Consider the following 25854-nt stretch of genomic DNA (forward strand, 5'->3'; position numbering starts at 1 on the left):
CTTAAGGAGGGTAAAATGGGCATTAACATTGAGCAAGAATTACCTTCCAAAAAGCTAAACAGTTCCAACTGAAATTAATGCAAGTATGAATTTCAGCATGAAGCATTCATCACTTATTTTCAATCTAACAGGATTCTTTTGGAATCAAGCAGAGATTCTAGCAACTTTCCTATCTTATTCTTAGTTAAATGGTCTTCTTCAAGGTCAAACACAAATTGTTCTTTCTTTGTTTCAAGAAAATTCTTGTTTACATTTTACCTATAAACTCAGATGAAAGATATAATTTAAAAAGTGTAGGGAAGAATCAAGTCTTTTTTTCTATTACTTTATCATGCCTAACATTTAAAAAAACTGATTATAGTAGTCAGCCCATACATTTTACACTTCACTAGCATTTTCCCAGCTACAGAAGAAAAGTCTTAAAGACAGCAAAGAAATTTTCCAGTCGTATAAGGAAGTACAGCATTACAACAAAAAATCTTCCAAAGAGCATGCTTGAAAAAAGGAGGACATGGCTCAGTCTCACAATGAAGTCTAGCCAGCTAACTTACTCCATAGCAGAAAGGTCCATGTCCACCTCTTCTCCATTCATCAGTGGAATCTTTTTCTTCTTATTTCTGTTAAAAAAGAGAAAGTAAAAAAATGTAAGTATTAAAAAAAATTACCATATTAGCAAAGGTATGGAGCTTAAACCTGCAAAAGTATCCTGTGTATTGCACCACACCAAGAAATAATGCTCTCTCCAGCAAAAAATATTCACCAACTTAAACTCTGCATAAGTTTTGTTCAAATAATAATCACCAATACTTCACACTCATTTAAACATGACTCCCACCATATTTACAATTACACATAAGCATACAACTTTAAGAAGCAGAGGTCAAAGTAGTTATTAAAATGCATTACGATGCTGCTTTTCTTGTTCATTAGTCCTAGAAGTCTTAATAGAAAACTATGCAAGTGCTTTGTTAATACATCTTCATTTGAGGATTCCTCTGGCCTAAATTTGTCTTCCCTCTAATTTGTCTTTGCACTCAAAGGCATTTTGAATAATTTAAATAATTATAGTTTTCACTCAACTCATTCTATACAAATAAACTCTTCATAATACTTCTATAAAATTCAAGACCTTTACTTATCATTTAGCACTGCATATAAAATGTAAGGTTTCCTGCTGTACACAAGCAGCAGTAAATTCTATTTTCTCTTCTTACATCACAAGTAAATCATATTCAGTAAGATTAAAAAAATCTATAAACACAAAATATAGTTATCACCAATGCACCATACATTTTCATATATACATACTAAAAATACTTGCAGTTTGTATTTTAGTTCTTACCTTCTGCTTTTAGAATGGCAAGGTATATCATGTTTAAGACTGTTTTCTTCAATCTGCAATGTATGGTTGAATGATCCATCAAGTTCTTGCACTGTCACTTTAAGAGGACCCTTCAAGTTCACAAGGTTTTGTTATTAACATTAAAATTATGTTTATTAATGTATACATCATACTTGTATGCAAAATACTTGAAGGCAAAATATGGAAAATTGACCTTACCACATATTTCTGAGTCCCAGGAGACATGTAGTCTTGTTTTATTTCCAATTCCAGTACATTCCGTTTTCTATTAAATGCAAAGCTACCGTAAAATTTTACAACTCCACTCTGATCCCTAAAATAAGCAGTATAGGAATTCTAGTGCCCAATGCAGTAGTTATAAAAAACCATAATTCTCAGTGTTTTCACTCTTTACACTTCCTTTATGCTTCTTTATTCCTAGAATTTCCTATCCCAAGAAAATCAGGAAATCAAAACACTTATGAACGTTCCTTAACTTTACAACATTTGTTTTTTCTTTAAACAGTCCCTTGATATACAATCACATACCTTATGAAGATAAACTGAAGTACAAAGAAAACTATCTAGTAAGAGAAAAATAATTATGAAAAGCTATTTTGGACCCCACCACATCCAATGTTCCTGTAATTGAGTAAGACTTGTAATAATTTCAATGATCTGGCTTACTATATATTTCAGTTAAATAAAACTCAGGGCAAAATGTAGACATTACCTTCTGTTTTCTAGCCATGCTATATTAAACTCAAATTATTTTATTGTAGTTTTTCAAACTGGGTCACTGTGAGCACTAATATTTTTGTGTGTGTGTATATAGATGTGCATGTTCATATATACACGTGGGTATACAACATAACAGATAAAAAGTAATTATCTCACTCTGCATTTTTATCCCAGACAGCAATTCCTTCAAGTCAACTGTTCCCATGAATAACTTGATGATTCAAAATTAAAATACTAGAATAAAGTATTTTAGTCCAAATCTCAAATATAAGACAAGAGCATGGAAGCAAAACCTGTTCTTTCATGTCTTGACATTTAAAGGAGGAGCTTCTTATCGTACACACATTACTGACTTGTCTCCCAAAATATGGTCATTTTGCTAGATACCTCAGACTGGTTCTGATCACATTGGCTGCCTTCATAAAGGTCTGTGACTTTGTCATTAGATACAGCTTAAGGCATTTTTATTGGTTTCTTCAGCACATGATTAAACTCAGCATCAACAGAGCACTCAATACCAGAACAGAGTGCTAGTTATAGTAATTAGTTATCCTCCAAAACAATACAAAGACCTCCTGTGGTCTTACAATGTGGAAAAATCTACTACCAAAAGTGCAACAATGTACAAAATAATGGTAGGAAGGCTGCAAAGGATTAAACACAAGTTACAGTCAACAGGGTAAGCCTTGCGGCCAAATTCCAGAGAAACTGAAAAATGCTGAAATCTGAGCGTTAAACAATTTTTTCCTTGCTTATAAAGCAGACACAGTTAAGGTTCATCCAGCACAGAAAGCAATGCTGACACTCAGGTATAGCTGCAGTGTGAATGTATATACATGTACAACTCCTGTTTTCCTCAAGTGCTTGGCACAGCTAAGTATGGAAATCAGAACAATGTGTACTTATAATAGATGGATCCTTTTGATGCAGATAAAATAATATCTTATAATATTACTCTATATGTAGTAATTATACATTGTTAGATATTGAGATGCATGAACACTATTAAGTCAGCTGAAATAAATAATGTCTAAATATAAATGCCTACTTTTGTTTCCTGTTAAAACAGTAAGTTATGGTTTTACTGCAGTCATATATGATTTTAGCCTGTAGCCATGTTAATTAATACTACTAATTAAACCTGTTAAATGAAGCAAATTCAAATTTACCAGCATTTCAATGCAAAAGAAGAAATCCTATTTCTTAACTAATATAACTGAAATCTAAAGAATCAAAACACAGACGTTTATTATTACTTGTAACTGTAACACTAACACAAGCTACTAAGTTATTACATGTTAGTGTATTTTAAACTATCAATCTGCACTTTAGGTTACTTATTTCATGGTGATTTACTGGAAATCACATCTTAAAATGCACCAGACTATAGTATTTTCCATGTCAGACTTCAGCATATTTCTATGGGCAGTGTCCTTTGGAATCCCTTTAGTATAATTTGGCCTTAAATTCCAGCAGGGTTCTTGTGCTTCTTTCAAAGTAAAACTTAAAATAATGAAATCCCTTCTAGTCAAGAATACCCCAAAAAACTAACTTAATAACTATGAAAGAAGTGTGAACCTGTGGTTTCCATCTATTTCTAATTTAAAGTATAACTGTTTTAAGAAAGATATTTCATACCTTTCTTCACATTCCTTTAATAGTGCCAATTAAAAACCAAGTTCATTCTCCACATTAACAATCCAGACCAAGAATAAAAAGGATACACCCACTGCTTTATTAAAGGTTGGATGTCTTTGCCAGAGACATTTGAGATAGATTTCAAAAACCCAGATGTGGAAACCAACATCTGACTCCACATGTGTGACTGGAACTTCTGAGATGAAGCAGTGCTGGCCAGACTCAACAACTTGTTGAAAACCTAAAATGAAAAAAAGTAATTACTTTCACTAAATACTTCAATATAAAAAATAAGCTTTTCTGTTTAGTTGCAGCTGAATTGCAACTATGAGCCAATAAAATAAGTATCTGATAACTGGCCTCAAAAAAAGTCTTTCAAAATAAAGACATTTCAGAAAATGAGTTACTTGTCCATATCAGAAATTGTCACTTGCAGATACAAATGTATTTTTTACTTAGGGCAAGCTATCCATGATGCTGAGAAAACCTCTGAACCCCCAACTTCTCGACATGAGAAATGTTTAGCGGTAACAAACTTAAATTGTCTTCTTTGCTCACCACTGCTACAGGTACAACTTATCACCCAGCTTTTTAACTAGCAGTCAAATTCAAAGTAGTTCTAAGCACCTCTATGCATCAAAATACTTTGTGACGTTAATCGCTGCAAGCCTGACCTTTATTTACCAAACAATAACGCAGAGGGTAAGGAGTGTGGTTTTGATCAGTTCCTTCCACCGGAACTTTTTTTAAGAATCAGCTTCCTCAAAATTATATGTACATGCATAAAATCCATCAAAAGACCATCAGCTTTCAAAAATTACATACAGTGAACCAGATCACCAACTATATCTACTTCCTAAGAACAAAAGGCACAAAGTTTCGTAGTCCTTTTTAAAAATTGCAAAGAATGATTACATTTATGTAAAGATAGCTTTAAAAAAAGGTGCATCTGCTGTATTTTCAATCTGACAGCTGATTATAATAGTTCTAGCACAAGCACATTCATGTTATCCTTCAAAAAACCCAAACCAAAAGAGATGAACAAACCAACCACAAAGACATCCAAAAATCTTAAGCTGACAGAAAAAGGTATCACCTAGTTTCTAGCTGGCTGTTTGTTTATAGCATTCTTGTATTTTTTAAGGTGTGTCACAAAACACAGTAAAGAAGAAAAACTACAACTCTGCAAAGTTTACCATTTCAGAATAAAATTACTATCTTCTATTCAACTGCTTCTTCCAGTATAAAGATCTATGCTCCCTGTATCACTGAAAATTTTACACAGGGAAAAGAACAGAAGCTGGATTCTCATTATTTTCATTATTTATAATTTTACTAGATTAGATCACAGCAATACCAGTTAGGTAGGGTAAGTAAAACAGATCCTCACTGTTAACAACCAATCACAACCCAAAGCAAAGAAATAGCTTAACATCAAAGAGAATATGCAATATATAAAAAGTACTACAAGTTATGTAGAAGAATAATAGTTATCCTAATCCTGACATGAATTACCTACATTTTATGTTTGTTCTACATGCTAAAACTGAAAATATAAATAAAATCCCATTATTTTCCAAAAGACCTTGTTTGTTCCTTCTTAAACGACATTTAATGAATAGAAATGGAACTAAAGACAAGCAGTTGCTGTATTTCACATGATCATTTAAATCCCTACCTGTAACATGAACTCCATGCTAATCCTGTTCTCAATCAGTCTCATAACAAGATGTGCTTTACACTGGAACATAGTGTAATATTCCCAGGACAGCGTATGAGGGTGTTTGATAGAAAAATGCAAATGTGATGCAGGGCTGAAAAACAAAAATAAAAAAAAATAGCTTTCTATTTTGCATTATATGGAAAGAAACTTTAAAATATACCTTAGCAAACAAGATTTTAGCCACACCAACAATTATTTAGGATCTCTCCTAACTGCTTTAAAGTTATAAATTATGATATGCTTAAAATTATCACACACTTGTACAGAAACGTGACATGGGTGTACATACCTGGTGTACAGCAAATACTGTACAGAGTATAACGAGAGGCAATACATGCTGTGTATTACTGTAAAGACATAGCACTAGCAACCAGAGCAAGGAATCTGTGACTTGACCCTGGAAATTACTAATTGACATTCCATTCCCCCTGTTCCACTTCTATTTCAAAGTGGCTGTACCTGGTAAATAGTTTAGCAATAAATTCTTGTTGCAATTAATGAGAAGAGTTTTAAAATTCCTATCAGACTTCCATGTGACAAGACAAATGAACTTGCTTGGTTTTTTATTTTAGTTAGCAACTTTATGCTTTCAATATGTTGGCAAACTGATGTCTTCTAAATCAGATAACATGCCAAGGAAGACTAGGCACAGCATTATGTTACAGTTGCCACACTGTTTCCATAACTTGAACTATCCGTGGTGCTCCTTCACACATACCCTTCATGTCTATAAGCAAAATATTTTAAATGGTTTCATTTCATTCCATATCAGAAGACAAAACAAATGTTGAAACCCTGAAACTTTTAAAAACAGAACTGATTTCTGGATAGCCTTTGTGGCTGTACAGCAATAAAATGCCAAAAGACTTTATTTTTAAGAGATTTAAAGTCATTTTCTCCAACAAGTTTTACATTTCAGAACACAAACATTCTGACCTCTAACCCAGTTGCATAATAGAAAAGTGGCTGTAATACTGTAATTCTTGAGACAAATAAGGCCTTTCTGCCCCTTTTCAATTGTTTGAGAACTGGAGATAATGAGAAGTTCGAGTTTATTTTATTGATGAACCAAATCTGTGCAACTATATTTTGTTGTTTCCTTTAGTTCTTTTCACACAACATATGAGTTTTCCAGGAAAGAGTAACAAACATCTTAAGAAACTAGACCCACACCATGTCAGGCCAACTTCTTAAGAAGTGGGAATCCAGACTTATTTTATACTGATTTGTGGAGAATCACAAATTAGCCATTACAACACAGAAAATTTCTGGGCTCAAAATTTGATTCTTTCCCTGTGATTCTTGCTTATAGATATTAAACAATTTCCAGATGGACCAGGCACCTGATTTTTCCAAAGAGTGTAGAAGAGGACACTGCAAGACAGAATGAAATAATTCATGAATTGCAATGGTCAAATATAGGTGTTACAAGCCTGACATTTCATGCCAGCTATCTCATTAAAAGACTGGTCTTCCAGAACCTTCAAAGACAAGAAGGCTCCAGGGAGACACTCTAGCAGCCTTCCAGAATGTGAATGGGGCCTACAGGAAAGCTGAGAAGGGACTTGTTACAAGGGCATGTGATGACAGGACAAGGGGGAATGGTTTGAACATGAAAGAAGGTAGATTCAGATTAGATACAAAGGAAAAATATCCAGGCAAGTTGTGGATAACTCCCTCCCTGAAAGTGTTCAAGGCCAGGTTAGATGGGACTTTGATTAACCTGGTCTAGTGAGAGGTGTCCCTGCCCACGCAGGGGTCTGGAACTAGATGACCTTTAGGGTGCCTTCCAACAGAAACCATCCTATGATTCTATGGTTCTGTTAAAAAAACCATTTTAACTTTGGCCAATTCTTCCATGCAGTTGAAAGATATGTAGCAGCAAGAAGTGCTCTCCCAGGACAGTACCAGCACTCAGCTCATTGTCTGCAGTTCTTAAGATTTCAGGAGATGGCAAGAACCAAGAGCTGCAACACCTTAGCATTTTTTTCAATTTTTCTATTTACTGGGAGACTCCCTTGACTTTACTCATGAATGTCTGTTTAACCATCTTAAGAAGATTAAAAAACAAAAGTATTTCTAAATTTAAGCAAGTACTACCCTTCTTAGGTACCCTGTGTATGAGAGTAAGAAGGTACTTAAGTTTACTGCTTGCTGTTCCTAGTTGACAGGCTAAAGTTAGCCTTATCAAAACTGTCCTGGTATTTTGGATACTTTTTTTATTATGAGGTAGGGGAAGGTTAGAAACCATGAAGGAACTGAAATTCAAGGAGGAAACTGAGGTTGTGGCTCAGACATTATATAATAATTTGGTCTCGGTATAAAACTATTTATCCAGCTTCAAAGTACACAGTTGATTGACCTTGGTAAAGTTCATTTCTTGAAAATTACAACCAAGACAGGACTCACATTCTTGGCCTTCCTAAATTGACTAAGTGTTGATTGATTTTCATACTGGTTACATTATTTAACCACAAATCAAAACTAAGACAAGTTTGTATTTGACAGTTATGTTTTGTAGTTAATTCAATATTAATACATTTCTTCCCATTAGATTTTTCTTCAATTATTATACTTACAAAACTTTCATTGAATTGGCACCAAATGAGAATGAAAACTAGCAATATGGACCTAGAACCTTTGTCAAGGTGAAAATTGAACTAGATCTTTGGTGGAAATTTGCAAAGCTCATGCCCTCAAACACACTCCAGTCATTCATCACGAACATGTCAATGTAACAAATGAAGCTTGATTTTGAGGCTTTCATTCACACAGCATTTAACCTGTGGGTTTTTTTTTTTTCATTTTCCCAAGCTCTGGGATTTCTTCTTTTTAAGTAAGTGCTCTGAAGGGCAATATTTATGTTGCACCAGGCATAAACAGGAAGAATCTATGAGACCAGTGTTTTGCACAAAAAATACTTCATGTGTCTGAAAGAAGGCTGCGTTCCCCCCCCCAATGATTTCTTACCATATTCTAATTTAGTTGAAAAAACCAGATTATTAATTAACCTAATTTTTTCTTCATATTATTATTAATTGGGTCTGCTGTAACCCAAATACGCTTGACAGGAAACCATATAATAACAATCAGAACAAAGAAATGCAAAAAATATATTGGAGAGAAATGTTCTAGACATGATTATGAAGAACAACTCTGTAAGACTGTATCATAATAGATTAATTTAACCAAGAAATGAAAAACTCAGCAAAAGGTTGTCATCAAAACCTGGATTAACTTAATGATCTGGCTTCTAGTAGCACTTTTCTACCTCCAGTGGCTAGCACTACTCAGTGGCTAGTACAGGAATATCACAAAAGAGGTAGAAACTCCTAAGCTAGCATTAGTTAGCCACAGTTATTGGGAAGATACAAACCCAGGCAATTCACAGTTACCAATTGTAATTCACAGATGACAGATGTAGTACTTTTTTTTCCCAATTGATAAGAAATCTTAGTACAAGACTGCAAGGTGGTAACAGAATGGAAATAAAAGAGCAACAAAAAAGAATGATGACAGCGTAAAAAGCCTAAGGATTACTAATGCGTCCAAAAATAGCTCAGGTCAAAATTCTCCATATTCTCTCTCATCCTCTTACTAAAAAGTAGTTTCATAACAGCATTAAAAAACATTAATTATACTTCATTCCTTTGAAGATGTGAAGTGAAAGAAAAATAAAACAGTGATACAATATACTCAAGATGTACCTTATGAGACTGGTAATACATGCCTTGGGCAGCTGAAGTTCTACAGCCTTTGGCCTTGCGCTACAGAACACACCCAAGGCATGTATTAATGGCCCCATAAAAACATACCCTGTAATGACTCGCAGCTTAAATAAACATACTTGTCTTTCTCTTTTCCTCCTCCGAATATTGGATGCAGTAAAACTCCACCAGTCTTCAGTTCATATGCCACTATTTGATCTAACTCCTAAAAAGTACAACATACGTAAGCAAGCATAATTTTGAAAGGTAAATAAATTATTTAAATATGACAGGAAAGCTTTTCATATTATTGTTTAAGCCATACCTCTTAATTAAACTTGTTTACAAACAAAAAGAGCATTTTAAAATTAGAGATGCTCCTCAGCACAGCAAACAATAATAAACCAGCAGAAATTAGCAGTTAGTACTTGTCCCGGGTCTGGATTGTGGGTTAACCCACAATAATATTTAACTCAAATATATCTAAAGAGTATTATTGTTCAATAAGTAAGTCAAAATAAAGATCACTGTTGCCTTGAAGTGGAAAGTAATACTAGGTAGATCTACACAGTAGACTGCAGCATATAGAAGCTCACCTTGACCCATGTGCAAACCAGTTCTGAACTGGAAGAAGAGTCTGAATTTGTGTGGTGCTGTGCCCATCTTAACAAGCACACTTCAAGGCAGTATGTTTGCACAGGCTTACTGTCACCCAACAGTCAACGTGGTTTTGAATCTAACCAGGTCAGCTTGAGCATAGGAAGAGTTGCATAGTCTGTCTGCAACCCAGCGTTAGTCAAGGACCTTCAGATCAATTTACACACCTTCATATATTGATAACACATTCAAAGCAGTAAGGGCAGAACTGGAGGCTATGACAGAAGCACCTCTTAGCTCTCTTTGGAAGCACTTAACTAACTCATGAGCAACTAACACCCAGACACAACTTCTGCTGCACACAGCAGTGAACTCTCAGGTAACCATCATCCAGTTCTGCTGTTCCCTGTAGCACACACCTTTAGCACCAACAAGACATGACTGGTGAGCTGAACGCACATTAGGCAAATAAGGATACGGTATTGGGCCCCGCTGTGAGTAAGGGATGGAAACTGAGCCCATGGGTCAAGTAATACAGTTTTTGGAAGAGGAAGGGTAAGAGAATGTGATGATAGAAAGACAAAGAAGATGCATATCTTTATGTGAATTAGTATTACTGGCAAAGAAGACTCACTGCTTCTATTACTAGCAAGCAACTGTCTCAGAGCACTACATTTGGGAATGTAAGGTACAGACATTTCTTTTCCAAGAAAAGAAATCTCTTCAACAGGGATTTTCTACTTTTTCATGATTTCATTTAGTACTTACATGATACTAAAAGTTACCTGATCAACTATTCATCCAAGCTAATACAGGAGCATGATACAAAAAGTTACCTGATCAACTATTGATCCAAGCTAATATAGGAGCCCTTCTGAGCTATATGAATGGCTGTCACAGTATAACAAGTTCACCAAATGTATCTCTGTAGAAATTTCATATTCAAAGTGTTTAAAAAAGTACAATTTTAAAAAACTTTTTCATTGCTTTTGTGCAAAAGCCCAAACAAAAAGAGAAAGAGTAAGTGTACCGAAAGACAATGAAAATTATTATTCATAAGGCAGTCACCGAACTGGTTTTTGGTTAATGTTTGGTGTTTTTCCTTTCTATAAGCAGTAAAAATATTTTTCTTCTAAGTTTCATCATTACTAAATATTTATTCAGATTGCAGTGCAAAATTGTATTATATTCTTGTTTTATACTGCATCTTATTTGATGTAAAATGTCTGAAAGATACAGAAAATACTACTATAAAGTTGGTTACCTGTTTAATCCAGTGGCGATACTCATTAACACCAAAGGTTTTTTTCATCCAAAGGCCATAAATATAACCCGAGATTCCCTTTAGCACCCACTCATCTGACCTATAATAAGAAAGAAGCATGAATTATAGCACTTCTGAAGGAATTTAGTAAGGAGTGGTATTTTTGACCAGCTCAAAATAGCCACAAATTTCAGCAGGTTATGTAACTTTTCTAAGTCAATAGGAGCCTGATGAGCTGTGAACCAATTTATGTAACTTGGCACCTGGACAGACTGACAAAATTGAAAAGCAAGTGAAAACTGAACTTTTACCACAGAAGCCCAGATTAAAACATAAACCCAAACTATTTTACCTGAAATAGTAGCAACAAAATGGAGGAAATGGACAATAAAGTTAAACCAACTGCTAATAGATATGATCTTAATTTATTGATAAAAATCTCTATGCAATGCAAAAGATTTGGACAGAAAGTAGACAAAATGGCTATCTTAACTTGGCAAATACCCATTTAAGCACCTCTTTTGAGAGTTATGTTCTAAGAGGGAAAGAATATGGACAAGACCAAAAAAGCTATCACAAAACAGAATTATAAAACTAAGAATGACATTCAGAGTACGTCGAAGTGAATAAAGACAAAAACAAAGGAAGTCATTTTGAGAAGAAAAAATTGTCTTCACAGTGGAAGTAGACTAGAAACAAGGAAGAGTGCAGGAGAAATTAAAACAGTAGAAACATCAATTTAAAGGCATTTTGGTTTATTTTTAAGACAAGAATACTCTGGGACATACACTTTTGCCACTAGAAAAAGTAATGGGCTTCTCGTCCCTGATGCATAAAGTGTATGCAATAGGCTTCAAAATAAACACTGATCAAAATAGCAAAAGCCAGTTGGGGAAGATCACCTGAAGGACAGAGTTACAGGCAGCTTACCACCCCAAGGCATTTGCCCATTTGACATGAATTTCTGTGTTCCTCTCCTTGAACTCTTTGTAATGTATTAGTTCTGTGCTCCTCAAATACTTCTGGCAATGTGTACTCACAGCCCAGAAAGCCAATGGTATCCTAGGCTGCATCAAAAGAAACATGGACAAAAGGTCAAGAGAGGTGATTTTTCCTCTCTACTCTGTTCTCATGAGGCCCTACCTGGAGTAATGTGTCCAGTTCTGGAGCCTCCAACACAGGAAGGACATGGAGCTGTTGGATTGAGCCCAGAGGAGAGCCACAAAGATGATTAGAGGGCTGGAGCACCTCTCCTACCAAGACAGGCTGGGAGAGTTGGGCTTTTTCAGCCTGAAGAAGAGAAGGCTCTGGAAAGACCTCATGGAGGTCTTCCAGTACCTGAAGGATACCTAGAGGAAAGCTGGGGAAGGACTGCTTACAAGGGCATGTAGTGATAGGACAAGAGATAATGGTTTTAAATGGAAGTGGGTAGATTGAGTTTATACATTAGGAAGAAATTATTCTCTATGAGGGTGGTGAGACACTGGAATGGGCTCCCCAGGGAAGTTGTGGATGCCCCATTCCTGGAAGTGTTCAAGGACAAGTTGGACAGAAGCAATGTGGCATCACAGGAGGTGTCCTTGCCCATGCAGGGAGGTTGAAACTACATGATCTTTAAGGTCCCTTCCAACCAAAACTGTTCTGTGATTCTGATTCCCATGCAGGCTACCATTACATCAAAATACCTGACAGAAACTTACTGATGATACAAAAGTGTCTCCCTTCTAAATTTCCAGGTGCCAAAGAATACTAAAACATTCGGTAGAAACAATTTCTGAGAGAAGAAATGTTCAGTGTCTACTGGCTTTGGAATCTTTATATGTCACATTACTCTCCCAAACAAACAACTCAGGGAATTTCATTTATTGAGCGGTTTTTATTATTCTCCCTTTTTTTTTTTTTTTTGTTTCTTTTTTGCTTTCTTCTATGGTTAGTGTTTCACTTATTCTTCTGATGAAATGCAACACAGAAATGAAAATCTGAGTTTCCTAGATACTCCCCATTTTCTAGAGAGTACAATAGTAAAATACTTACCAAGACATTCTGGATATAAAACACCCAAAGAACTGCTGGGCCAAGGCCTGTGCTAAGCACCTCCTTGTCAGTGGAGTTTCATCTATAATCATTGCACTGTGTAGAAGATTTGTGCTGGACCCCCACAAAAAGAAAATAACACAATATGAGCACAAGCTACCAAGAAACAACATATAGACCTTACTTTAAAAGCCAAAACAAATAAAATAATTCCTTCACTGGTTTCTAGTGAGAGAGTAACATCTTCTTTAAGATAATCGTAATCCTGACAGATCTCCTGCTACTAGAAGCTAAATACAACTCTCTGTGTATTGCTAAAGTAGTTTGTTTTAACTGCTGAAACTCTTTTGGATTCCTGTTAAAACATGATCAAAATTCTGCACTTAATTTTATCTCAAATATTTTATGCATGGTGTTTCTAATTTCTAAAAAAACACAAACACTGCCCATTTTTTCTTAAAGAAGATATAAATCCAACATCTTTATAACAGACACAATTGGAAATGTTGTTAAAAGCTTATAATGTCAACAAAAGCCAGCCTTCTTAAACTAGAGAGCCCAAAACTCAGGCTATAAAAATAATAAGAACTTCACGTAATTCTCAGTAGTCTTGGATCTAGAACATCTAAGCCTGTGGATTTAGAAGGTGTAATTTTCTCAAATACTAACCTGAAAATACTCATAGATGCATAAGCAGCTACTTCAACATAAGCTTCATCTATAAAAACTGTCTTGAAACAGGAGTATGGATAGCGGCAGGTGAGAATCTCCTCATAAAATTCAAATACCTCATGAAGGTATGATGTGGTATGTTTGAGCAATGGGAGAAGTTGGGGTAAGCAAAAGTGAGTCACCTACAAACAAAGGAAAATTTGGTACAAGACTGACAAACATATTTAAATCCATAAAGATCAAGCTGATGTAAATTTAACAGAAAATAACATCTTATTTTCCTTTCATTGCTCTCGCAATCAATTTTTAGCAGATAATGCACAAAACCAATGTCTATCATTTAAAAACATGTTACATTTTCTTTGATTTTGCAATCCAGTGTCTTTTGGACATATTTTTTTATGTGGTAAAGAATTAGCTACTTTCAAATCAGTCAATCAGCGCTACTGTTTAGAAGACTTCTTACAGCTAAAACTACAAGAAGCCTTTGATCTTACTGCTTTTTTCCACGAACTTACTATGCAGTCAACAACTACTTAAGCAGTGCCACAGGAACTAAGTTAAGAATGAGATATAACTTCAAATCAGCTCTATAGAAGTCAAACTTTACAGAAATTTATCAGTTTGGGTTTTTCAAACATCATCAATAGATTTTTTTTTTTAAACTGCTATTATCTTTCACAGGTGAGTATGTCCCACAGTAAAAGCAAACAGAATACTACTGCTGAGGATTACATCTGATGTTTGCCTTTGGATCAAGTAAAACACAGCTATTCCCAGTATTTTCCAAACATGATTTCAAAAGATGAATATAGAGGCCTGTCAAGTCTACCTTCATTCAATCTGAAACTACAGATGCAAATATAAACTAGTGGACTTCGATGTCACGGCAACAATCTGTTAAGAATGAAAGCTCAATGTCAAATTCAGTTCAGAAGACTAATTAAATGTGTAGCAATAATTTTCATCTGCTAACAGCAACAGGGTGGGTTTAAAGCTATTTTGAGAATTATGCTGTTACCAACTCCAACTAAAGCAGGCCCATGAATTCAGGCACAAATTAACTGAAAGGCTTTACTTTGGATATAAATTTAAGTACAGGCATTACTAGACAAGTTTTATCACATAACTGTACTAATGGAAGTGGAATCTAGACATACCCATTCTTGGCCAACACTGGTTGCAAGTAAAAATAGTCCTTTATGAAGATTATTACCTCATGCATGTAGGGATCAACAAGGATTTCAAAAGGTCCTATAGCCAAGGAGATGTTAGAAGCTGCAGTTGGAATAGTTAGCATGTAATGAAAAGTCTTCTTTCTCATATCGTGGGTATAGACAGTTTCCACCAGATCCCCGTTGGAAACAGCCACCATTGCAGCATCTACAGTATACTCCAGTTTCCAGGTACACAACTCAGAATATGAATCAACACATGGAAACCAAAATCTAGGGAAGTCAGGATTGAAGAAAAAATGGTTAAAATATTTCTCTTTTGCACAGATTATTTTTCTCTCAAGTTCCAAACTATATTTTTCAATACTTTGCATGTTGACATACTGGATCCTACTACACAGTAATTTTATAAAGCACTGCAAGGTTCTTTGCCATTACCTCTTATCATAATCACTAATCATTAGATGCTACTTTGCATCAGTAAGCTCCTTTCAAGCCCAAATTAAGCTTTAGAATTTTTCAAAGTTACAAGGATTCAAAGAAATTATTTGTATTTTCTACACTTTGATATTAAATAGGAAATACAGTCTAAGTAGTTTTCTTACCTTGTAGAATTTTGATAACCACATGAAAAGACATGAGCCCCTCTTTCTGCCATGCTGCCCTCCATGTTTGGTACCACAAAATGCAGGCCTCCTTTTGGCTGGTCCAGAGAAAAGTTTATATGCACCTTCAGGACTTTTAACTCTGCAGTATCGAGATCAAAATTAAGAGGAAAAACTTACATCAAAGTTATTTCAGAATAATCATGCAGTTGTGGACTCATGATCTTTCAAAATTATGTGCTTACTTTATTCTCAGACCTCCAGGTCCACTTAAAAAGCACAACCCAAAAGCTTACAAACTGAGACCTCTTAAGCTTAACTTACAGGATATTAATTTATAAGAATCTTTATTAATTAATAAAAATTGCAATTGGAGTTAGATTTCATCTTTCAGCTCCCCAGTAATACAGAATCTTTATACATGGACTGTACCCTAATAATGATCTCCTTTGTACTTTGCTGAAATAATTTTCTACAAAAACTGCATGTAACAGACACATTCTTAAAAGACATGTTATTGTCATTTGCAGTTTCTTGAAACCTCTTATTATCGTTTAGGTTTTTCCTGTAATTGAAATGCCTTTCCTTTGGTTTCATTTCAAAGAAATCTCACCTATTAATAGGCTCGCAAGTAACAAAACAAGAACTTAAAACAAGAAATAGAATAAACATAAGTGTCTTTCCCATTAAGGTGTATCTGACAATACTGTCTGAGACAGTTTCATTACATAGTTGTTTTTTTTCTCTCACAGGTCTCATATAATCATAGAAAACAAACACAATAAACAAATAAAATCCATATAAGTAAATCATCAATGTTGAGGTGCAATTTCTTAAAAAAGTTACTCATTCCAGGGTCTTGTACACTGGTTTATAAGCTACTTTTCACTAGTAGATCAGTTTTAAACCAACCATTCTTTAAAGTAAGATGGGAAAAAAATAACATAGCTTTTAAAATAACATGCACATAGGCATAACATTTAAATTTTTTTTCTTTGTTGCCTCATGTATATTGCAAGCAGCTTCAAATAGTTGTAATTTAGCCCACAAAATACTCCCACACCCTCATATATAGTATAGTTCTGGGCTTGTGACCACCAAGTACTTTTCCTGTAAAAGCTGTTGAGAAACCTTACAACCACTTCCCTATATTACCAAGAAGTGTGCAGGTATTTTTCAGGCTTCATCTGGAAAGACACAGATGAGGAAAAAGAAAACAGTATTTTAATTAAAAACTATTTATTTAAATCTACTATCTTCCTGTGCAAACTCGTAGCTAACAACTCTATGACATCTTAAATAAAGCCTTCTATAGGGTCTCTTTACCATCAACGTGTTTCCACAACTCCGAAGGAACCTTGATGCAGAGCTCTCCATTTCCAGCATCTGGGTCCACAGCACTGACTGCAGCAGCATAGGCATTGGAAAAATAGTTGAGATTCCTCCTGTCAGAAATACCCAGTTAATTATTGAAGTACATGTGCTGAACTATATATAACAACTTCTGAAGTTATAGGATTTTTATACTGCATTTCATGGTGCATGTTCAACCAAGTATTTTGTTGTGCTTTTGAAGGACTGAAGGGAAAAAGATTAAATTTCAAAAAAAAACAGAACTTAAAACTAGGCTTTTCTAGAAGTGGTCCATGTTCATAAAGATAATAATAATAATCACAGTAATAATCCTCAGTAAATTAAAGGAGAAATGTTCAATGCTCTTTACTTCCCAGTAAGAGTAATATTTATGCTTATTGGATTTTTTGTTTTGGAAAATTTTGGATTAAGTTTTTATGTTTATTCTAAAGCTCTGTCTTGAAGATCTGCCTCCTCACATATTGCAGTTCTGCCTTTATGTTGCTTTTCCAAATGTAGTAGTTTAGCTTAGCAATGGTATTTCACCCTCTTTTAGCTTGATGGACAGGAATAGTTTTATTTTACACTCTTTTAAATATCACACAGAACACTAGATGCTAGACTTTTAGCTTGAATACACTGTACCACAGAAAAACATGTTATACCTTTTAGTTCCTAGAAACAAACAAACAAAAATGTTACCAAAATTCATGTATATAGGATGCAGACACAATTTTTCTGTAATCATATTTGAGCTCTTCAAGCTACTATTTATTATTTCCTGCTAACTGACTGCACGTTTCATTCCAAAGTGATGCCAAGTACTTCAGTTATGGCTTAGATTAACTGCCTTCCACTGAAACGTGTAGGAGCATGCACGTGTCTGCTCTTGCAGGGGTTACGAGCAGAGTATTATTTTAGGATTATTTAATGTGATTATGGTTCAGACACTGGAGAACTGACCAGTCAAGTTGACCAGTGTACAAGTTGACCTTTCACATCTTTACACTACAAGTTTTATACTTTTCAAAATGGATTTTTAAACTTTCTAAAACATGGAAGTAACATCTTTCTTAATTCTAACTCTCTAGTGCACAAAGTCCTTCAAAAGCCTGCACAACTCTATACCTGAAGAGAAAGCATTTGAATTACTGATAATCTTTTTTTTTTGCAAAGGTTGAGCATTTAGGTATGTACCACTGATAAAACCAACAACTGTGAGGGCAGAGTGGCAATCAAACATAAAGCTATCTGCAGCCTGAGAGCACCACAATGGACTAAATTAACTTTTGGCTGTGGACTCCACTCTTCCACGGAATCTGAAGCCCACACAAAGCAGACATGATCTCATTTCAGTATTTTACTTTCATCTAACCATTCTCTATTAATTGCCCACAGAGAAAACAGCATTCAACCTAAATTACAGTACCTTACTCGGAAGAATGAAAGATAATTAACCATGCCAGGATCACTTTGTAAGTCTAGGTATGTTAAACATCATGCTTATATCACTAGCCTTCCACATCTAAAAAACTCTGTTAAAACATTGAAATATATTGAGAACATATTTTCATGCAGTTCTTGATCTTTGGCAATCATAGCACACAAATTCCCTGGCACCACTGCCAAGACTGAGAATGTCAGGAGTTTACTTTGCTTGGAAGCTTCTGAAAATAGGACACAAATAGTAAATGGGAGTATATGAGCATAGAAATACCCAAATCCCAAGTTTTAATACATAATCAATTTTACATTTTTCATAGCTGAAGTGTATCTAAATATAGGATATAATGCCAACAAGTTTTAAAAGAACAAGATTGAATTCATACACTGGAATACACTAGAATTTCAGCAGAGCTTGAAACTGAACATTACAAACCACCTTAAACTTCAGCTGATGTGCTGTCTCCTGGTCTCAGCCACAAATTCCTACTCCCTCGCTAAGGAGACTAAAGGTCCTACAACCCTGCGGTGATGCAGCTGAAAGTACCAATTGGGAAAAAACCCCCAAAAGTATTTTAATTTTTTTTCCAGACAGCTTTCAGTTGGTTCAGCTCCCTGATCTGACATACTAAGGGGTCAAAAGTGCTACTACTGAGCCATGGAGGAGCGTCAATGGGATCATCACCACCCCTATTGGTGTTGCTTCAAGCTGTCTTCAAATGGCATCCTAGGAAGAAAAGCAAACACCATTGGGAAAACTTGCTTTAAAAAAAAAAAAAAAAAAAAAGGCTGAATTACTTCGTAATTATCTTCCATTACCTTAGTAATGGAAGAAACTAGCAACAGCAAACAGCAGTAACATTCTGTTAGATTGTCAAGTCTCACAGTTTTTCACTTTAATCTAAACTGGTTCTGATGGTTACTGACAAGGTGATCCCTCTTTCCAATACATCAGCGAGAATTCATTTCAAGTTTCAGGATCATAATGAGCTTTTGGTTACATTTTAAACATCACTGAGTTCATACACAGGACAAGGTTCTGATTTTAAAGCAAGAAAGGTGACTCTACAGGGCTTAACTTTTTATGGAAAACAAGTTTATTCTGACATTGCTATTTCTGTGAAGTGTTCCAGTTGAAGTGGGTGATTAATTGTAAAAGGAATCCATTAAAGGTTTAGCATCACAAATTAATTTTTTCACAGGTTGAACATCCTCAATAAACTGGATATGGCCACTTTAACAAAAAGCATAGCACATGTCAAAAGTTACAGCCCAAGGAACAAAGATAAATTTTCCTCATGCTAAGTATAGATTTAAAATAAAAAAGTAATATGCATTCATGTTTTCTGCTGGAAGAGATAAATGTTATTATCAGAATTCACCCAAAACACTTGATCTTTGGCACACTGAAAAATCTCAATTTCATTCTTGCCAAAGGTTAATAAGGGCTTTGTCATCTCTTTCTTCAAAAGTTATCTATGCCTCTGCTTAATTCTAGCAAAGCTTGTCATGAACTTACAACCAATAAATACCATGTCCGTCAAAATGAAGGCTATTTATTGAAACAGAACAACACATGTTCAGTACACCAGTAATAATTCTATTTTGTGCATAGGCTAAAGGTGTGATGACTGACTTCTCGAAAGAAAGAATATTGCAAGACATCACCTGAAGGCTGCCATGCTGTGCATTATGTCCACATTAGCCAGCTAGATGAAAACATTTTTCTTCCTTTACATAGAAGGAAACATAAAATGCAATAGCTCCTCAACCCTGCACTGCAGTTAACACAAGTATGTCCAGTACATAACCAGGCAACAGTAGGATCATTACAGACTTCACTTATCATAGTACAAACCAGCACATCAAAACTCCATTGTGAACTATTAACAGTTACAATCTTACCCATAAGATTAAGAAAACAGAGATCTCCTTTGCCCATTTTAACATAAAAGGGGCTAAGATAAAAGCAGTTGTCTCAGTAGTCAGAATACACACTGTGGGATTTCTGCATACTACAGTCCAGAAAAGTAAACCTCACTTCCATGATATTGACAGCACCAAGAAAGAAACAATTTGCAAGAGAAAGAGGGAAGATGAGGACAGAGGTGGCTTTAACACTAACAGCACCCTAAGGCAAGAGTCAGCAGATACTCTCCAACACTACTTGCAGTCTCTGCAAGATTTCAAACTCTTCCTTAAAAGTATGAGCAAAATGGGATTCTCTGCCACCTTGTGTACACATGGTAAAACTGTGTGCATTGTTTGATACCTTATAGCACTGTTCAGATGTTTGCTCAGTCAGGGAGAAAGTTACACAAGTTCATCCATCTATTCTGCCATGAAAAAGCTATGACATACTGAAACTTGATGAGGAGATCACAAGATGTAAGACTGGTTCTATTTCTAGATAAAACTTTAAAAATTCTCTCGGTTGCTACTAGAAATTACAGTTTGGGACTGATGGATAAATTGGCAACAGCATGAAACCTGAAAAGATATTTAATGCACTAACTAAACATTTCTAACATTTCCTACAGAATTCATTAATTATTAATTACCTTCTTCATGAGTATTAAATTATTTTTGTATCAGGAGGCTGCAAACTCAAACATATTACTTAAACTAGCTGAATGTCCAAATTCTGAACACAAAAAGCTGATCTCACAGAAGATAAAGCTCTCTTTAGTCTTGACTTTCTCAATATCCTTTGAGCTGTTTTCTTGCATGCCAAAATGTGCACAACATAAACAAGGAACAATCAACTACTTGAGCTTTACCTCATATCAGCAAACATAACTTCTCAAGTCATGGATGCTACAGCAAGTCCTCCCAAATAGTTACAGTGGCTTTGAATACAGAATTTTCCAATAATACTTCAAGCCACTGCTGTTTATAGAAGCAGTTCTTTGTAAAGAAGGACAGATGAAAATCAGTTATGAAATTTTTTTCAGGTACTAATTCTGGAGTTTTTAAATTTCTAACATTTCTGATTGTAATCCTGCCTTAAGAACAGATATGCTGCATTTAATCAAAACTGAGCTATTGTCATGCTTGATACCCAACTGCGACCAGGTATTTCAATAGAAAAAAACATTCTACTTAAAACTTCATAACCTGTGTTGCCTTTCACTTCCAAGATAAAGAAAAGAGGAATAGTAGGTTTTTGTTGTTGTAGGTTTTGTTGTTGTATTTGTTGTATTTGGTGACCTCTGTCTTTCATATCTATGAATAACACAGGAGTTAAGCAATACAGAGACTTTCTATTAAGTTCTAATAGCAATGTGAAAAAGTGCATCAATGAAAACCACAGGCCACTGTAGCCCTGTGTGACACAGGACTTCACTTTGCAGACACTGTCCTCTAATTTCACTCACTGCTCTTAAACAGGATAATACGAAAAAAAGGATGATGTTCCACTGGACAAAGATACTAGACAAAGAAAACCACTTTCTCCACAAAAGCATAGTTATCTATCCTGATTTGCAGACAGGAATTACAGAATTAGTAGACTCAAGTGGTTCAGTATCGCGACTCATAAACATTTCAGCACTTGGATACCCAATTCAGTGTCCTACACAAATGAACGTGGTTTTTGCAAACTGAGTTATTGACATTCTTGCTTTAGTGACGAATAAAGAAATAGTGTCTGCCATAAACAGTTCAAATCCAATGACACTCAACTTTGAATTAAAAATAGCTCTTGAATCTCAGTAACTGAATAACAGAAGTTTCTTCAATACTCTAGTTTTCAGACAATAGTCAGAGAATTTAAGTCTGGTTTAACCTGAAAAGTGAGATGTGCTAAGAAACTTCTCAAAGGTGTTACTCATTAAGGCAACGGGCAGACAACCTCTTATAGAGCCAGCTACATCATTTGAGAATTCTGCTTTCACAAATCTACCTAGCTGGACAGTAATAAGTATCTTAATTTAGTGGTCCAATAGTTAACCTGAAGCAGTCACATGATTTGTCTTACTCCTACTGTTTCAAATGAATAAGCTAATTACGTATAAAGCTATATAGACATATTTAATAAAATTAATAATAAAATTCTAATAAAATCAGAATTATGATTTCACAATCTTTTTAGGAAAAGGGAAAAACACCTCCAAGAACTTAAGATACTGTATGAATATTCCTAGGTTTAAATGAATGAATATTCTTAGCTTGAGTATGAACATTCTTAAGTTTAAAAATAGGAAGGAACAAAATATGTTCATACAATCACATAAAATATGTTCAAACAAAATATGTCATACAATCTGACATAAGCCATCCCAAAAATCAGGACAATTTTTGCAGGATAAATTATCAGGACATAATAGTTTTGGTTTATATAGTATTATACTGATGCAAACAAAAAACTATTATTAGAAAATTCTAAAGAAGAACAGCACAAGTCAAAATTATTGCCAAAATACTTCCCAGAATTAAGTCATCGTTATCAATAGTTCACTGTATCTGTCTGAAACTTCTGTTACCACTAGGAAATCACCAGGTGAAACTTGCCAGTATAGCAATGCAGATCATGTTTAGCAGCAACAGACAACACTATGTTAACTCATTTAAACACATCACTTACTGCTTTGACTCATGGTGACAAACCTCCAGCGTTGGATCATTATAGATGAAAGCTGCTTCTAAATCATTGACCCGTACTCGGTAGATCCGGCACTGTTTGCTGTTCAGTTTGATTCTATTCAGGTTTGCAACTGTGGGAAATATTGTCAGTTCCACATAGCCCTAGGAAAACACAAATCAAAAGCTTTTGTAAAATCTTCACCAGATCACAAAGCAGAGCTATATCAAGAAAATTCTTATTAATGCCTTTCAAAGGAAAGTCATAGCTAAAAAAAATGTTTTTTATTTAATAAGGAAACTGGTTTGCCCTGTTATATGCCTAGAATGTATTTAGTTTCCTACAATTTAATAGGTGACTTTTCCCAGCTGTGAAAGAAAACAAAAAAATTCAAAATGACTGACAGTTACGCTCATTTAACTGGAAATCATCTGCCTCCACTGACTAGCATCACTGTGTTTTTCATGACTACATTTCACATTTTGGTATCTGAGGTTGAGACAATGATTTTTAAAACCTAAGCAGAACTCATTCAGGTAGATATCTAAATTCACAAAAAGACTCAATGACTTCAGGCCTGAAATAATGAAAGTCTTCTTCTCTTCTAAGTCCCAGTGAAAGTAACAGATATATACTGGAAAACTCTATAACCCTCTGCCTGACATCAGCTAATACTGCGATGAAGGTCAGTTTTTAATTGCAAATTGCTTTGTAATATTATTTACAATGCAGTGATTTTCTTTTAGAAAGCTCTTCCCTAGAGAAATCAAAATATTCACAATGATAATGTATTTTGAGGCATCTCAAGAAATGGCAGACTTATGAGAGGCAAAAGATTAGAAAGTATAGAACATAAAGAAGTCAAGGAACATCCTTGTGTGCAGTCGTTCCCCCTACGAGCATGAAGAAAGCCCAGACTTTTCATTTTTACTTTCACAGTTTATTAAAAAATACTTACTACAACAGACTTTCTCTGAAAATTGATGTTGTTGATGCAAACTACCTGGTGAGTTGTGCTGGAAAAAATAATAATTAGAATAAGTAAGAATTGGGACAAATTCTAGCATTTATAACGATAATTTAACCCAATTTAAAAAAATAAATAGAGAGCTCATCCAGGATATATGTAAATATAAATAAATACTGCAGAGGGCACATATTTATATAAGGAGAGTTCTAAATCGTCTAACTCTCTTCTTACATGGTCTAAAACAAATAATGAATGCAAGTTGCACACAAGAAAGGTCCCAATAAGAACAGAAGTATAGAATCACATCAGTATGAAAATTACTAGTAACATCAGAAGGCAACATCACTTTTGAAGGCAACATCACTTTTGAACACAAAGTATCAGCATGTAAGAACACAGTATTGCTGATGGTACAGAATCAAGTTCTAACACTTCAGTGTTGTGCAGTATTAGAACTGGGATGCAGCTGTAGTATCTGCAACCAGAGACCTGGGGATATTCACCTGGCAAGTTCACACTCCTACATAATTTATGTGAGCAGGTACTATACATGAAAAAAAAATAACAGCATGTGCTTTTACAGTTACTATCTCAAAAAATGTATTATTTTAAGTAATGATAAAATATCAATCAAGATGAGGATTTTAAACAAGTCAAATGCATTTGCTTAACTTCTGAATGATGTGTCAGAACACCTGGTAAACAGCTCTGATATAAAAAAATTAAAGGAAAAATAATTTTGACTTAAAAAAAAACCTTTTAAAACCATTTATGTATTTTTTCAGTAGCACGTGGCATCTTCAGCACACTTCACAGCAGAGGTATTTAATTCCCAAGACACAGCCTTATTATAATTCAACTTCTATTTCACATCATACATTATATGCACATACTCCCATACCCTGTGCATTAAAAAGTGACTGTGCTGAACAAGTTCAAGAAAAATTCCTACAAGAGAATTATAATATCTTGTATCCAATTATAGATTTAAACATTACCTCCACATGAAAATGTATATGACAACAAAGAGTGATTCTACTTAGAAATACATTTGTGTTACAGATTTATCAAGAAATCAAATTAGTATAAACACTGAGATCCACAACCAACTGTTTTACAGCTTGGTTACAACCAAAATAATTAATGTGTAAAAATTATTTAGTTAACAAAGCTAGCTGTTGCAAACACAAGCATATCTTTATAGATAAAAAAAGCCCTTGAGTCAAAAGGGTTTGGCAGGTAAGAATGTAACATGGTAGCATGGTCTATAGTGCTGATACTGTGCGGAGAGATGTCCGAGGTTTGAAAAGCACAAAATATATAAAAACATATATTTGTAACAGGAAGTTGCACGGTGGATAGACTCACTGTCCAGGAGTGAGTCTGTTTACACAATAAAACATACACCAACAAAACATATTTTCTAGCTACATCATAAGCAGTAGTTACAGCTTTCTCAGGCAAATAATTATTGACCAGCCTGTGGTCTATTTCAATGTGCACTGGTCTCAAATACACTTAAACAAACAAACAAAAGTATTGATACTTATAATTTATATGGCCTTGGGCTTTCAAATCCCTTGTCTCCTTTCTTCTTATTCATCCTGAAGAGCAGCACTAGGCACACACTGCTGACCGTCAGACTGACATCAACACCATCCCCTCTGGATGGGTCCTTTGACTTTTCCCTACGTCAGGTCGTATTTGATCACTCATCTCCCCAGCGGATCTGTGACCTCCTACAGGCAGGCATCTTCAACTCGAAGAAGCACCATAGTTATCACACAAATGACGTTCAGTCTTTCTACACAACCTTTCACGAGCGCAACACGCGACTCCTGACTCCACCGGGGCTACGATACCAGCTCCTTCCCGCCGAAGCCACGTAAATCACCCGACTCAACGGGCACCGGTGCGCGCCCCTCCCCGCCGAAGCCACGAAAACCCCCCGACTCAACGGGCACCGGAGGTGGGAGCTACAGACTGAGGGAGGCCGCGGCTGGGCAGG

General features: G+C 35.1%; 1 protein-coding gene across 1 annotated transcript in view; it reads right to left on the minus strand.

The window, feature by feature from the left end:
• Positions 1 to 25449, minus strand: part of TAF2 (TAF2 RNA polymerase II, TATA box binding protein (TBP)-associated factor, 150kDa) — a 54472-nt gene extending 29023 nt beyond the window's left edge. Inside the window, exons 1-15 of the mRNA XM_009995371.1 lie at positions 25397 to 25449; positions 23835 to 23889; positions 22880 to 23040; positions 16825 to 16943; positions 15499 to 15640; positions 14935 to 15166; positions 13716 to 13900; positions 13047 to 13160; positions 11013 to 11112; positions 9292 to 9377; positions 5400 to 5535; positions 3808 to 3962; positions 1562 to 1676; positions 1343 to 1452; positions 552 to 617 (exon numbers count right to left, since the gene is read on the minus strand). Coding sequence (XP_009993673.1) covers positions 552 to 617; positions 1343 to 1452; positions 1562 to 1676; positions 3808 to 3962; positions 5400 to 5535; positions 9292 to 9377; positions 11013 to 11112; positions 13047 to 13160; positions 13716 to 13900; positions 14935 to 15166; positions 15499 to 15640; positions 16825 to 16943; positions 22880 to 23040; positions 23835 to 23889; positions 25397 to 25449 — 1829 coding nt within the window. The remainder of the gene's footprint in view (positions 1 to 551; positions 618 to 1342; positions 1453 to 1561; positions 1677 to 3807; positions 3963 to 5399; positions 5536 to 9291; positions 9378 to 11012; positions 11113 to 13046; positions 13161 to 13715; positions 13901 to 14934; positions 15167 to 15498; positions 15641 to 16824; positions 16944 to 22879; positions 23041 to 23834; positions 23890 to 25396) is intronic.
• Positions 25450 to 25854: the final 405 nt, after the last annotated feature.

This window comes from Chaetura pelagica, unplaced genomic scaffold (assembly GCF_000747805.2).
Source record: "Chaetura pelagica isolate M959 unplaced genomic scaffold, ChaPel_1.0 scaffold53, whole genome shotgun sequence".
In the NCBI taxonomy this organism is placed as follows: domain Eukaryota; kingdom Metazoa; phylum Chordata; class Aves; order Apodiformes; family Apodidae; genus Chaetura; species Chaetura pelagica.